The following is a 16,536-nucleotide window of genomic DNA, read 5'->3' as shown; positions in this document are numbered from 1 at the left end:
TCCATTTTATCACTTTTCAAGCTTAGTACATCTGGCCCTATATAATTTTCAAAGCCTGTCGTAACATTTAAAAAAAATTCAGTATCTATCTATCTATCTATCTATCTATCTATCTATCTAGATATAGATATCTATCTATCTATCTATCTATCTATCTATCTATCTATCTATCTATATATATACTGTATATATATATTTAGTATATATATCACATTGTATTTTAACATACTCAAGGACAGCTTTATAAACATCCTATCATCCAATTTGTCTTGATTAAATAAGTGGATCTTTTGTAAGGACAGAACTATTTTGAAGAACAATTACTTGTTGTTCAGGCCTACATCTAATTTATGTGCAGCAAGCAATATTCTCTATTTAAGTGGTGAGAGTCCACTGGATAGTTTATGGGAATACAGGAGATGGGAAATGGGCAAGTAGACACCAATAAAATTTAGAAAATGTTGGAACCAACCGGTTAAAAAACGAATAAAAACCGTAGGGTGTTTGTTGAGGATTTTAGCTGGAAGTCGCTTGCTTAGTTCAAATCTATTAATATATTAAACGCAATCTACTATGACTCAAACAAAAATGTTGTCCTAATAACAATGTATGGGTGAAAGTAATTAAAAATAGCAAGAAACCTTTTCAGTTTCAAGGATGAACGTAGCTTGTATCAACAATGATTCCTTTGAGTATTTTACGTAAAATGATTAGTTTAAGCAGCAGATTCTTTGGAGTCTAATCCACAAAATACTTTTGGAGTGAACACCCCTCTCTCTGCATTGCAGAAATGAGATGATTTGGCGCATGTCTGTGCCAGAGTACTTTGCAAGCAATCAACAGATTTCATGTGTCACTCTTACAATAACACGTTTTGCTGTCCTTTGGAGACAAGTCAGTTAGTTTTGGCTGCAGCTGAAGCTAGATTTATTTTCAAAAGCAATTGATTTCTTTGCAAAGCCAGACCAAAAGAACTGCTGGAAATTGAAACCAGTTTGGAAACCGCATAGATCTGAGTTTGCAGATCATTTTCTTAGGTTTTTCTGTTCTAAGCTTTCTTAAGAAAATTATATAATAATAACAATAATAATAATAATGATGCAGTACTCACCCGCAATTTATCAGGAAATGTTTTTACCAGAAACTTGTATTAGAACACAAAGAAAACTGTCTAAAATGTAACATGAGTCACAAGGAACCCTAACAACACTCTTTACACGAGAACAACTGTTAAACGCTAACATACTTGTGTAGCGTTGAATCAAACTACTTGCTTACTTGTTCTTCCTGGAACCTGAAACAATGGTATCGTATGGTGCTTAATGAGTTAAGTGTAGAGCGTCATGGACAGTTGCCAGTTACTAAATTGCCTGGCCTTCTATCAAATGGCATATATTCAAACTGAGAGTGATTTACTTTTCAGCACATAATACCCCACCACATTTCCTTCCAGTAACAGTGTTGTGTAGGACTTTTAACTTACATATGGTCTAATATGACTTAGCACAGCGGTACTGTTCTAGTGCGTTTTTACTTTCAACAATCTGCACACAATTTTCTGTAGCAACTACCTTCCCCTTTATGGATAGTAGAAAAGGGTAACTCTTGCGCTTAGGGAAGTGCTTGATAAATAGAAATAGGCAATTTTGTATATGGATATACGTGCAATTTAAAATGTAAGAAAGAAAATAAAAATTATGATTTTTTTTAAATAAAATGTAATACATGTGGATAAATAGAATAAAAAAATAGACGAATCAACACACTGGAACCGATTAGGGTTCAAGTATTAAAAAAATACCTCCCAGGTATTTTCTTTACAGCGCCTTTATGGAGCATTTGAGGAATCCTGTGGCGGTGATACTCTTCTAGAGCCCGCGGTGTTGCAACCATGCGGGGGGACCTGATGTGGAGGATGCCACCCTAAGTCCTTGTATACAGGAGTGAACTAACTGTCCCAACGTCCACTCACTCCAGTGCAGTCCAGTTCTTCTCCTGGCACAATACGCGGCTCCTCCACATTGGTCTCCCCGCATGGCTGCAACACCGCGGGCTCTAGCAAAGTATCACGGCCACAGAATTCCTCAAATGCTCCATAAAGGCGCTGTAAACAAAATACCTGGGAGGTATTTTTTATAAAGACATGAACCCTTATCGGTTCCAGTGTGTTTATTCATCTATTTTTATCATATTTGGCATGCACGTCTATTACATTATATTACATTTTTAAATCATTTTTATTTTCTTTCTTACATTTTAAACTACACGTATACCATTTACAAGCGCTTGATCCTTATACAAAATCACTTTCACCTATAGGATGCTAACACTCAAAGAGAAAACAAAATCTTTTAGCGGTGGCCCATAATCCATCTAGACGGGGGACCTGGGAACATCTGCTCTGTGGAGGCAGGTACATCTACATGGTGTAAGTCTAGAACCCCATGTTTACCATAACAATGGATTATACAACGAAGCCAATAATTAGCTAATACTCATGTCCTTCCTGTAGGATTGTTATGACTATTACTGATTGTGAATTCTTCCATGTTACCTCTCGTACAGGTCAGCCAGAGCAAATAGTAGCGACATCATGTGATATAGATACTGTGCACACCTCCTGATGTTTCAGACGCTCAGAGACGAAATGCTCACCTTACTAGATATTTATTCAGATATAGATTACCATAGCATACTATAAACATCTTGCAACAAAGCTCTGAAAGTGTAAAGGGTGATTCTGTAAGGGGTGGGCTGTTTAACAGGTGGTGCTTGAAAATGTTTGATGTTTATCTCTCTCCAAGACTCAATACATGCCAGGGGAAATTCTATTGCCATTTGGTACAATTTATGAAAAGGTTAGTTGGAGAAAAACCATGGATTCCTTTGCGGAACCTCTATTTCTGCCGATTACCACCATTCCCAATAGACCACAGTTTTTTGCCACATATAGACGTCATTTCAGGAACTCTTTCCCTTCCTCTCTCTCTCTCTCTCTCTCTCTCTCTCTCTCTATATATATATATATATAATATATATATATATATATATATATATATATATAGTATATATATATCAGCAATACATCATTATAATTTCCACCAGCCCACTGCCCCATTGGTAAATAAAATCCTAAAATGTCATAATAACAGACAAAGTGGATGTTAGAAATCTAATAGAAATGTTTATAAGCCATTAGAAGAATCTATTATCAGAACACAAAGGCAATGTGGAAGATTAGGAAAACAGGGTTTGGGTCATAGAAAATGTATAATTTGGAAGATGGGTGTTTAACATTTTTTGTTTGATGATGGAATTGCAAGCCATTGGGGTCACACTCCCCTGTGGTATATATATTTGGATAGTTAATACTGTCAACCATCCAAGTGTGATGGAAGCTGTAGCTAGGAGACAGGTGATTGGCACCGGAATATCACCATCATTGAGGATGCCAGCGCCGGAATCCAGACTGCCAGGATGCCAAATGCAAGAACGAGATACGGGACTTATGGGGAGGGTGTGCCGGAGTTTGTATTTGGGATTGCCGGCATCCCAAACACCGGTCATCAATATGTATCCAATGTAGCTACATAAAGGGATTCCCGTGGTCTGTGAGGTCACATTGCACTTTGTCATACTGGACTGGGCAAATAACCAACCAAAAATGCTGGAGACTATAGTTTGAATCACTGCAGTAATAACTGATCTAGTGGGCACTTCCCGGCCGCACGTAGGTTCCAGGATGTGTTCCTAGACACGTATTAATATCATACAGGGCATGTGCAGAAGGGACTCCTGGGTCATAAACTCTTATAGGTAGAGCTTTCCTTTGCTTAAATCGGCATGCAATAATAGACGCTGATATGCAATGAGTGGCGAGATACATCACTCTTGATGCATCCCACCCGTTATATCGAGCGAGAATGAATTGGGACAGGAACATATTGCTAGACACGCCCTTTAGCGCTTCCCGGCATCTCAGTGCCAGCCCACAGTGCACACTTCCCTGATAAGAGAACAATCCGCCCCTACTGGAGATTTTTTATATTATTTATGTTTTTTCAACTGCAATACTAATCCTTACCCTTCAGTCAGATTAAGGGGCCCATTCAGACCAATTTGTTCGGGTCCGAATTCTGCCCCAGTTTTGATGGTGAGGGGGCTGCGCATGTGCAAACCCTACGTAGGGACTTACTTTTCAGAGCGAAGGCTGAATTAATCATACGATGGTCACCGACCAACAAATGATTACTCCTCCTTTTGTCGAGGAGCGGTCATTGGGCCGGGTGGCGTTTACCTGCTCACTAGGCGTTTACAGCCTAGGGAACAGGTCTGAATCAGGCATTGAGGGTTATGCTGGTTGATTCACTCGGATGCATATTCGCATCCTTGCGAGCAGTGGCGGCTCTTACCAGTATAGAGGAGGGGGGCTGCCCCAATGCCCCCCCCCTCCGCTGCCACTGCCGTCCATGTCCAGCCATGCTCCCTGGCTCCTCCCGTCCACCGCCGTGCTCCCCGGCCATGCGCGATCCCGAGTTCCCTGCACGGGGCCAGCGCATGCGCAGTAACTTCATACATACTGCGCATACGCTGCATTTGAAGCAGCCCCCGGAGTCTTGATCGGGTCCCCCGATCGTTCGATGGTCAGCAACCATCGAATGATGTGGAACGTGCGCGCATTTGTAACGGTGGTCTGAGGCACTCATACATATGCGTGCACATCCAAATGGAAATGGGCGGGCAGCTGACATCCGGTGATGTCAGCTGCAGGCCCCCCCCCATCGGCCATGTCACGGCCTCATTAGCATGAGAACCGACAGCGTTCTCATGGCAACGCCCATAAAATGCTGGGCGTTCACATATGCTAATGGGATTGCCCGCCACCCCACACCCCTCTCCGCCCCCGGCCCACCGTCCTGGGTGCCTGCGACCAGCAATCCGACTACTCACACCCAGCGCATGCACATGTGCAGAAAAGCGCTTGCGCAGTGACAAAAACCCATCGGACCCCATGCGAACGTGCGTCAGCAGCAAACGGACCAGAATAAGGTCCCAAGTGCATTTTCCTTTCAAATAGACAATAGTTTGATGTTTTCACACAATTCTACAAACCATGAAACAATATCATTTCTCTATTACATCCTGGAGAATGATAGACAAAATCTGTTGCTAGGGGCAACATCACCTCTTCTCATTTTTAGAAGCTTTATTAAATTTACCCCTAAGAATGAATTCCTCAATGCTGCAAATGAATAAATGTAACGTTACTATCAGCACTGCGGCAAGAGAGGTGAAAATAATTACGGGTCATGTGACTATCAGCATTGTCATGTGACTGTCATGTGACTGTGGATCACGCACATGAATAAATATACTGTGACATAAGCATGACAGTGTGCATGTTACCTACCTACTGTATGATCAGAGATCTACCCGCATTTTCTATTGCCATATTTAGGGAATAATCGCATTATAGGTATCGCCATAAAAGTTTGTGTGAAAGGTGCAACTTTAGTTTTTGTCTCTTGGCCAGATTCAGAGACGCACCCAACCCGATGGTTTGTGTATATCGCCGATGTTTTCAGCTCTGCTCATGCGCTGGTCTCTGCCTGCCACGGCTCTGGGCTGTTGGGTCATCCAGAGATGCAGCTTCATTGGCCAATGCACCGCCCATCCTGAGTAACTCACGGGTCACACAGATGGCTGTTGGTCACACATTTGATCCATCTTGTAATGCAGTAGTGGATCGGAGACGATGGTATCAGACATCTATATACAGAAGACACATACTGCAGCGTCAGCATTGTGTATAAAGTTGCAGTGGATGTTCAATAGCATGCATCTCTGAATCTTTGGCCAGATTCTCTAAGCTTCATAAGTGATAAAATGGAGAGTGGTAAACAGCCAGCCAATAAGCTCCTGTCTGACATTTTTCAAACACAGTCTGTGACATGTCAGGCAGGAGCTGATTAGCTGGCTGTTTATCAATCTCCATTTTATCACTTTTGAATCTTATACCGCTTTCACACTGCCAAAACGTTTAAAGAACTGGTATTTTAAAATGGTATTTTAAACTGGTTTGAGCCTTCTCATTGCAGTAGATTACAGTTTTAGATACCATTTAAGTACCATTCCCATCAGTCAACCCGTTTAATCCCCTGAACACGTTTCAAGGCAGAATGCAGGGGACAGCCTATCACAGGTCTGTAATCTGTTGTTTTTACTAAATACCGTTTCAGAGCCATTCTCACTGCATAGAAAACGGCTCTGAAACGTGTAGGACTCTGCTTTTTAAAAGTGTTGAAATACCGGTTATCTTTAACCGGTAAATCAGCTCTGGCGCTTTCCCACTGCAGCCTAACAAGTGCGGTGTGAAAGGGGTATTAGAGAATCTAGCCCCATATGTTTTAGTGAGACACCATTCCTCCTCTCTGTGTAATACGCCATTGCTCCTTACTGTGTAATACGCCATTGCTCCTTACTGTGTTATACACCATTCCTCCTCTCTGTGTAATGCGCCATTGCTCCTTTCTGTGTAATACATCGTTCCTCCTTTCTGTGTAATACATTATTCCTCCTCTCTGTGTAATACACCATTCCTCCTTACTGTGTAATACATCGTTCCTCCTCTCTGTGTAATACGCCATTCCTCCTCTCTGTGTAATACACCATTCCTCCTTTCTGTATAATACACCATTCCTTCTTTCTGTATAATACTCCATTCCTTCTTTCTGGATAATACACCATTCCTCCTCTCTGTGTAATACACCATTCCTCCTTTCTGTATAATACACCATTCCTCCTTTCTGTATAATACTCCATTCCTTCTTTCTGGATAATGCACCATTCCTCCTTACTGTGTAATACACCATTCCTTCTTTCTGTATAATACTCCATTCCTTCTTTCTGGATAATACACCATTCCTTCTTTCTGGATAATACACCATTCCTCCTTACTGTGTAATACACCATTCCTCCTGTCTGTATAATACTCCATTCCTCCTTTCTGTATAATACTCCATTCCTTCTTTCTGGATAATACACCATTCCTCCTTTCTGTATAATACTCCATTCCTCCTTACTGTATAATACTCCATTCCTCCTTTCTGTATAATACTCCATTCCTCCTTTCTGTATAATACACCATTCCTCCTTTCTGTATAATACACCATTCCTCCTTTCTGTATAATACTCCATTCCTCCTTTCTGTATAATACTCCATTCCTCCTCTCTGTATAATACTCCATTCCTCCTTTCTGTATAATACTCCATTCCTCCTTTCTGTATAATACCCCATTCCTCCTTTCTGTATAATAAACCATTCTTCCTTTCTGTATTATACTCCATTCCTCCTCTCTGTATAATACTCCATTCCTCCTTACTGTGTAATACACCATTCCTCTTTACTGTATAATACACCATTCCTCCTTTCTGTATAATACTCCATTCCTCCTCTCTGTGTAATACACCATTCCTCCTTCCTGTATAATACTCCATTCCTCCTTTCTGTATAATACTCCATTCCTCCTTTCTGTATAATACTCCATTCCTCCTTTCTGTATAATACTCCATTCCTCCTTTCTGTATAATAGTCCATTCCTCCTTTCTGGATAATACATCGTTCCTCCTTTCTGTATTATACTCCATTCCTCCTTTCTGTATAATACTCCATTCCTCCTTTCTGTATAATACTCCATTCCTCCTTTCTGTATAATACTCCATTCCTCCTTTCTGTATAATACTCCATTCCTCCTTTCTGTATAATACTCCATTCCTCCTTTCTGGATAATACATCGTTCCTCCTTTCTGTATTATACTCCATTCCTCCTTTCTGTATAATACTCCATTCCTCCTTTCTGTATAATACTCCATTCTCCTTTCTGGATAATACTCCATTCCTCCTTTCTGTATAATACTCCATTCCTCCTTTCTGTATAATACACCATTCCTCCTTTCTGTATAATACTCCATTCCTCCTTTCTGTATAATACTCCATTCCTCCTTTCTGTATAATACACCATTCCTCCTTTCTGTATAATACTCCATTCCTCCTTTCTGTATAATACTCCATTCCTCCTTTCTGTATAATACTCCATTCCTCCTTTCTGTATTATACTCCATTCCTCCTTTCTGTATAATACTCCATTCCTCCTTTCTGTATAATACTCCATTCTCCTTTCTGGATAATACACCAATCCTCCTTTCTGTATTATACTCCATTCCTCCTTTCTGTATAACACTCCATTCCTCCTTTCTGGATAATACATCGTTCCTCCTTTCTGTATAATACTCCATTCCTCCTTTCTGGATAATACACCGTTCCTCCTTTCTGTATAATACACCATTCCTCCTTTCTGTATAATACTCCATTCCTCCGTTCTGTATTATACTCCATTCCTCCTTTCTGCATAATACTCCATTCCTCCTTTCTGTATAATACTCCATTCCTTCTTTCTGGATAATACACCGTTCCTCCTTTCTGTATAATACTCCATTGCTCCTTTACCACCTTTATTCCTGCTCTTTCCATTTTCCTGCATTATTATACCAATGTGTGGCCGGATTTCCTTGTAATATCACGTCCAAACGTGGGCTTCCATATCTCAATCTGTTCTAGCAGTGGTAGCATAGCTTGTTCATTTTAGCAAATTCTTACCCCCTCTGAACAAACTGTCATGTGGCATAATTGCCAATGTTGGATCAGTGTAATAATGCGGGCACTGTAATATTATTTACACCCATCCTATGGATATTGCCTTTAATCTACTCATGCATTTTACGCTTAGTAAAGGCTACATCACTTTACTGATTGTGTTTATACTGTAGGTCTTAACTAACATAAAATGTTTCTGGCACAGGCTGAGAGAATTAGGACATTATTCTACATTATGCCGCAGAGCTATGCCAGAAGCATTTACATATCGCACATACAGGATCTTCTTACAAACTTGAAAGTATTCCTTCTCGAGTACGCAGCATTCCCGGCCTCTGCTGGTGCTACCTCTGCAGTAATGGCTTTGCCCCATTTTCCTCTGCATAATGCAAAAAACAATGAGATTCTTTCCTACTAGAAATGATAATGATGCCCAGATCTTACACTTTCAGCGTCCCAGATACAGAGCGAGCAATTTGCAATTATACAAGAAAACTGAAGCATGTCTATCCATGTATTTCTAATCTGAAATATTATTTGTTTTTAGGCCATACACGCGGTAACATCGATTTACCCATTTGTTGCTGGTATAAATCAAATATAGATGCAACTGCATTATAATATTTTAGTAAACACTGGTTGTATAAATTGTGTGCATGTGTGTATGTGTGTCTGTATGTATGTATGTATGTATGTATGTATGTATGTATGTGTGTGTGTGTGTGTCTATTGATGTAGCATAAATTTGATGACACTAGTTTAGTATCTTAATAATAAATAAATTGGGGATCTGTATTCTACTACTACTACTACTACGGCTGCTACTACCACTATTACTGCTATTGCTTCTACTGCTGATGCTACCACTACTACTTCTAATAATACTGCTGCTGCTACTACCATTACCACTATTACTGCTGATGCTACTACTACTAATAATAATACTACTGGTACTACTACTGCTTAACTACTACTACTACTACTACTGCTGCTATTACCACTACCACTATTACTGCTGATGCTACTACTACTATTACTTCTTCTGCTACTATTATTGCTGCTACCTCTGCTGATGCTGCTGCTACTACTACTCTTTCTACTACTGCTGCTACCACTACTACTAATAATACTGCAGCTTAACTACTACTACTACTGCTGCTGCTACCACTACTACTAATAATACTGCAGCTTAACTACTACTACTACTGCTGCTGCTACTACTACTACTACTACTACTACTGCTGCTGCTGCTACTACTACTACTACTACTGCTGCTGCTACTACTACTGCTACTACTACTACTGCTTCTGCCACATCAATTACTGCTATTGCTTATACTGCTGCTGCTACTACTACTACTACTGCTACTACTACTACTACTACTACTACTACTACTATTACTTATTCTGCTACTACTATTATTGCTGCTACCTCTGCTGCTGCTGCTGCTTCTGCTACTACTACTACTACTACTAATAATAATACTGCTGCTGCTACTACTACTCTATTACTTCTACTGTTATTGCTGCTACTACTACTACTGTTATTGCTGCTACTGCTACTGCTACTACTACTACTACTACTACTACTGCTACTGCTACTACTGCTGCTACTGCTGCTACTACTGCTACTACTGCTGCTTCTGTTATTGCTGCTACTATTACTGTTATTGCTGCTACTATTACTATTGCTTTTATTGCCGCTACTACTACTTTTATTGCTACTACTACTGCTGCTGTTATTGCTGCTACTATTACTGTTATTGCTGCTGCTATTACTACTACTCCTGTTATTGCTGCTACTATTACTATTGCTTTTATTGCTGCTGCTACTACTACTACTGCTGTTACTACTACTGCTGTTATTGCTGCTGCTACCCCTACTACTGCTGATGTTATTGCTGCTAATATTACTGTTATTGCCGCTGCTATTACTACTACTGTTATTGCTGCTACTACTACTATTGCTTTTATTGCTGCTACTACTACTACTTTTATTGCTGCTGCTACTACTGCTGCTGTTATTGCTGCTACTACTACTTTTATTGCTACTACTGCTGTATTGCTGCTGCTACTACTACTACTACTGTTATTTTTGCTACTGCTGCTGTTATTGTTGCTACTACTACTGCTGCTGTTATTGCTGCTACTACTACTTCTGCTGTTATTGCTGCTACTACTACTTCTGCTGTTATTGCTGCTATTACTACTACTGCTGCTACTGTTATAGCTTCTACTACTACTATTGCTACTACTACTATTACTGTTGCTGCTACTACTACTACTGCTGTTATTGCTGCTACTACTACTATTAATGCTGCTGATATTACTATTGCTTTTATTGCTGCTACTACTACTACTTTTATTGCTGCTGCTACTACTACTACTACGGCTTTTATTGTTGTAGCTACTGCTACTGCTACTACTGTTATTGTTCCTACTACTACTACTGCTGTTATCACTGCTACTACTACTGCTGTTATTGCTGCTGATACTACTACTACTACTACTACTACTACTTTTATTGCTGCTACCACTATGTGTGCTGTTATTGCTGCTACTACTACTACTGCTGTTATTGCTGCTGCTAATACTACTTCTACTACTACTACTACTACTACTGCTGTTATTGCTGATACTACTAATTTTGCTGTTATTGCTGCTGCTACTACTGTTATTGCTGATACTATTACTATTGCTTTTATTGTTGCTACTACTACTACTGTTATTGCTGCTACTATTACTGTTATTGCTGCTGCTACTGCTACTGTTATTGCAGCAGCTGCTGCTACTACTGCTGCTACTGTTATTGCTGCTGCTACTACTACTGCTGTTATTGCTGCTACTACTACTACTGCTACTGCTACTGTTATTGCTGCTGCTACTACTACTGCTGTTATTGCTGCTACTACTACTACTGCTACTGCTACTGTTATTGCTGCTGCTACTACTGCTACTGTTATTGCTGCTGCTACTACTACTGCTGTTATTGCTGCTACTACTACTACTACTGCTGTTATTGCTGCTGCTACTACTACTACTGCTGTTATTGCTGCTACTACTACTACTACTACTACTGCTGCTACTGTTATTGCTGCTACTACTATTGCTGCTGTTATTGCTGCTGCTGCTACTACTACTACTACTACTGCTGCTGTTATTGCTGCTGCTACTACTACTGTTATTGCTGCTACTACTACTGCTATTGCTGCTACTACTACTGCTGCTGTTATTGGTGCTACTTCTACTGCTGCTACTACTACTGTCATTGGTTCTACTACTACTACTATTGCTGCTACTACTACTATTGCTGTTGTTGCTACTACTACTACTACTACTACTGTTATTGCTGCTGATGTTACTATTGCTTTTATTACTGCTACTTCTACTGCTGTTATTGCTACTACTTTTATTGCTGCTACTACTACTGCTATTATTGCTCTTTCTACTACTGCTGTTATTGCTACTGCTACTGCTTTCATTGCTGCTACTAATACTACTGCTGTTATTGCTGCTACGGCTTTTATTGCTGCTACTACTACTGCTGCTATTGCTGCTATTGCCACTGCTGTTATTGCTGCTGCTACTTCTACTGATATTGCTGCTACTACTACTACTACTACTACTTTTATTGCTGCTACTACTACTGCTACTACTACCACTACTACTGTTATTGTTGCTGCTACTACTAATACTGCTGTTATCGCTGCTACTACTACTACTGCTGTTATTGCTGCTACTACTACTGCTGTTATTGCTGCTGCTACTACTACTGTTATTGCTGCTACCTTGCTGGAGGGGCCACATGGTCAGATTAAGGTTTGTGGGGGCCCTAGAGCAACTAGCATGTTGAGGCCCCTAGCAGTAATATTCTCAGTAGGATATGCTGGCAATGATATTAAGAGAATAATGTGTGAATACAGTTAGATACACAAATATGTCAAACACCCTGTTGTACAACCAGGTCACAGTATGCAACACAGAGACTCCAGTTTACATATACAACATACACAGTGTGTGGGGGCCCCTGGGAGACTACCCCGGCAGCCCTGTTGTTAATCTCCCTCTGGGGTGAGTAGTGAGTTGAGGCATTCTCCCTCTATGTCCACTGGGATTATAAAGTATGAAAAAAAGTCAGTTTTTGTGAAACAATCATGAAAAACTCTATATGGTATTATTTGTGCCAATATTTTGAATGTTGACATAGTAGTTCGACTGTGTTTTGTACTTGGTGTTTTGATTGTCGGCAATTTTGATGTTGTCGATATTTAGATTGTTGGTTTTATGTACCTGTTGGTATTTTGCCCATAATTATTTGGTTGTGGGGATTCTGTCAATCGGTATTTTGGCCGTTGGTAAATGATCTACATACTTTTCAAACATTATTTCTGTGTAGAACATGTCTAAGGCAAATAACCACCTCAACAGCCTAGAGCAGTGGTTCTCAATCTGGAGTATGAGGTAACCTCCGTAGTTCTCCCAGGGACATACATGGCTATGTATAAAATGTCTGTACCAGCCAGGCATTGATGGCAGACATGTTTCCTTGTTGTATGCAAGACTCCACAAGCCTAGCCAATAACCGAGACACTTTTTCCTCCTTCGTCTCGGAGGACCAACTCTAGGCCACCACTACTCATTTCCTTGCCATTAATTATTTCAGGACCGGTCCCGCTTAGAAGGTCATCAGCACCCAGTTTACATTTATATATTGATCCGATGTCCAACTGAAAACACAGATGAAGCAGTTTCCCGGGGATACTGCATCCATATATCTCATTACGGCCATGATCACAGGGAAGGAAAAAAACAGATCATTAGTATTGTCTACAGATTATCAAGATTTAGTAAGGAAGGGCGTTGTATAAATTAAAAATATGCCATCGTACCTGAAAACTGCAATTTCAGAGGTTTATTGCAGTACATATGGTTGCACATATGTGCTTACATGGTCCACAGCAGATATCAGAATTACCCACTGTAGATCATCTGCACTGCAGTCCCCATAGAATTATATAAACCCCCTCTCCATTTTCCCCACCTTGGTTGTACATGCATAATAGGACTCCAGGGTCATAAACCCAGAGGTCAGGACTTTGCTGAGATAGCTCAAGATTAGAAGAACTGTATAAGCAATTAAGTAATCATGCAAATACAGTATATAATGTGACACTTGATACATCCCATCAGAATACGATATTGCATGTGATTATGTTTTGCTAGTTTCCAGTTGATACATATTATAATGTTGGAAGAAAACGATGAAAAAGTCCTCCGATTCGGTATACTGTACCTGTAAATGTTCTAAGAAACACATCAGTACAATTCATTCTAACTTCATTTAAAAAATATTATTTATTGTTTTTAGACAAGTTTAGGGGTATATTCAATGACTTTTGCAAGCTGTCACAGCTCGCATGGTCAGTATTCACCTGACCCCCTACACACGCCATTTCCACATGGCTGGGATTTTGCAGAGACGTGGCCGTCAAAACAGCGTGGCTCACGGTTAAATGCAGCGGGCTCCCTGCATTAGCCGCGAGCCTTGCTGTTTGGGGGAATCCTCGCCGTCACCTGACAACGTGGGTTCCCCTGGAACATTAAATAGGGTGAGCAGCCGGTGTGGTGGGTTAAACAATGAGGGTCGCTTGTTTTCGGCGGTCCCCACCGTTTAACTCCCTCCCCGACCGCATTGAATACAGGCCTTAGTCTTCCAGATCCAAAATTCGGAAATATATGATATATCATTTTTTTGGGAGTGTGACTGAGATAGTGGCACCTTTTTCTTTCTGATCGTTCAATTTACATAAACTTTGTATAATGCATAAAATGATGAAACATATTGCATAAATGGGTATAAGGTGTACTGTATAGGAAACATAAATATGAGTACATTCTGTATTGTTCGGCTCCCATCCCAAAGATATCTTGGTATAGCATGCAAACATTCTAAAATACAGAAAAATCCGATATCAAAAATACTTCCACATTTTTGATTTTATGGATATGGGTGATTCAACTTGTATTTACTGGCACCTAAAAAAAAAATGTATCTAGGTATTGTATTCATTACAAACGTGTTGTAACACAATTGGACTTCCAGGGAGTACAAAGATTTAAAAAAGTAGTGATTCGGCTGGTCCAGAAGATTTCATATCAATAACTTAAATGAATAACGGAGAAGAAATAACGTTTATGAGTCAATAATTTTGGATGCATACAGTTTTGATTTGTCAATAATGATTCCTAATTTTGTTTCTGTACAATAAGGGGGTTTTTCTGGTTGAGGCTGCAAACCCCATCCGGATTAGGCCTGGCCACCCGCACCCCCTTGCAGCGTGTGTTCCCACGCAGAGGCTGCGAATGCATGTTTAACAAAAACATCTATTCGCATGCTTGGGGAATCCCCACATCATTTGATGGTGGGCAAGCATTGAATGATGTGGAAGGCCCACGCATATTTAAGCTTGCTCTGAGGCAACCTTACGTCTGCATCCATCCTTGGGAGGAAATGGGGGGGCAGCTGACGTCCGGTGATGTCAGCTGCCCCCACCCGCGTCACGGCCTCATTACCATGAGAACGCTCAGCTGGGCGTTTCCATATGCTTATAAGGCTGCCCACTGCCCCTCTTCACCCCCCCTTCCCCCGGCTGCAAGCATTATCTGGTATACCCTCCTAAATGCATGACTAAAACAGTAAATAAGCGAATAGCTTATTCATAGAAATCTCTCTTCAGCCGTATGAAAAGATTAAACTTAAAAAATAAGTCTTTCAATTAATAAATTATTAGTAAGAAATTCAGGGGGTTGAATGATTTAACTTTTCCTCCAAATGTTTGTTTTAATTTGTTTCTTTATGTAGGTATGAATGCAGTAATGTTATATTATTCTGCAAATTTGTTTTTCACAAGCAAAGTTCAAGTTGACTCGTTTCTGATGGCTTTGCGAATGTTGTGGTTTGGGATAATCCCTAGATATGTGCTGGAGTAGTTAGTTTGATTAATGCTGGTCACATGATACTCCCTCTACATGTGCCACAGGTGGGTGAATTGAAGCGTATGAATATAATTAGCCAAACAAAATACATTTTCCTCCTGTCTCAGTCACCTCTACTCTAGAAGTGGCTCAACGGTTTATCTGGAAGGCCAATTTATTGTAGAGGTGGAACTATTAGCATGCGATGTAGAGATTTGTTACTGTAATGAATGACATATCTTCTCCTGTCTATGCTAGCACTAAGCTGCAATGAAAACGATGGAGACCACCTGGACAGAGACCAACAGTACACCCCCAACCAGAAAACCAAACGTATGAGGACCTCTTTCAAACACCATCAGCTACGAACAATGAAATCCTACTTCGCTATTAACCACAATCCAGATGCCAAGGACTTAAAGCAACTAGCTCAGAAGACAGGTTTAACCAAAAGAGTTTTACAGGTACGATATAAGAAAGTCTGATGCAATTAGTCTTATAAACAGCATATAACCATTTAGGCTACAAAGTAATCAAAAAAATCTCCCACTGCATAGATTTCTATCATCGGGGTTACTTGTTATGGATTAAAGTCATTGACTTGGGAAGCCAAGAAGAACAGCTCTAAAACATTACTGTAATAGGCATGACAATAAAGTTTACCCTCCATCTAAACTATATGTGTAAGTGTATTAAACATTGTTAAATAGCATCCAGTGGCGGGATGTAATATATTCCGAGTTTGCTGGGGGGGTGCCAACTGAACTGGAATAAAAAAAAAAAAATTAATGCTTTACAAGGCATTGTTTTTCTTTGCAAATGATTGCCGATTTAAAGAAACACCAGGCCGTCATCCTGCATTTCGGGCAAACTGGGAATGTATTACATCTCACCGCTCTTTAGGCTGAA

The 16,536-nt window shown here is 40.2% G+C and overlaps 1 protein-coding gene across 3 annotated transcripts in view; it reads left to right on the top strand.

Moving 5' to 3' along the window:
* Nucleotides 1-16,536, top strand: part of LHX2 (LIM homeobox 2) — a 50,278-nt gene that overhangs the window by 27,686 nt on the left and 6,056 nt on the right. For all 3 annotated transcript variants that reach the window (XM_083161008.1, XM_083161009.1, XM_083161007.1), the window contains exon 4: nucleotides 15,886-16,091. In XM_083161008.1, coding sequence (XP_083017134.1) covers nucleotides 15,886-16,091 — 206 coding nt within the window. The remainder of the gene's footprint in view (nucleotides 1-15,885; nucleotides 16,092-16,536) is intronic.

This window comes from Crinia signifera, chromosome 9 (assembly GCF_055691185.1).
Source record: "Crinia signifera chromosome 9, ASM5569118v1, whole genome shotgun sequence".
Classification (NCBI taxonomy): domain Eukaryota; kingdom Metazoa; phylum Chordata; class Amphibia; order Anura; family Myobatrachidae; genus Crinia; species Crinia signifera.
This window is presented reverse-complemented; position numbering and strand designations above follow the sequence as displayed.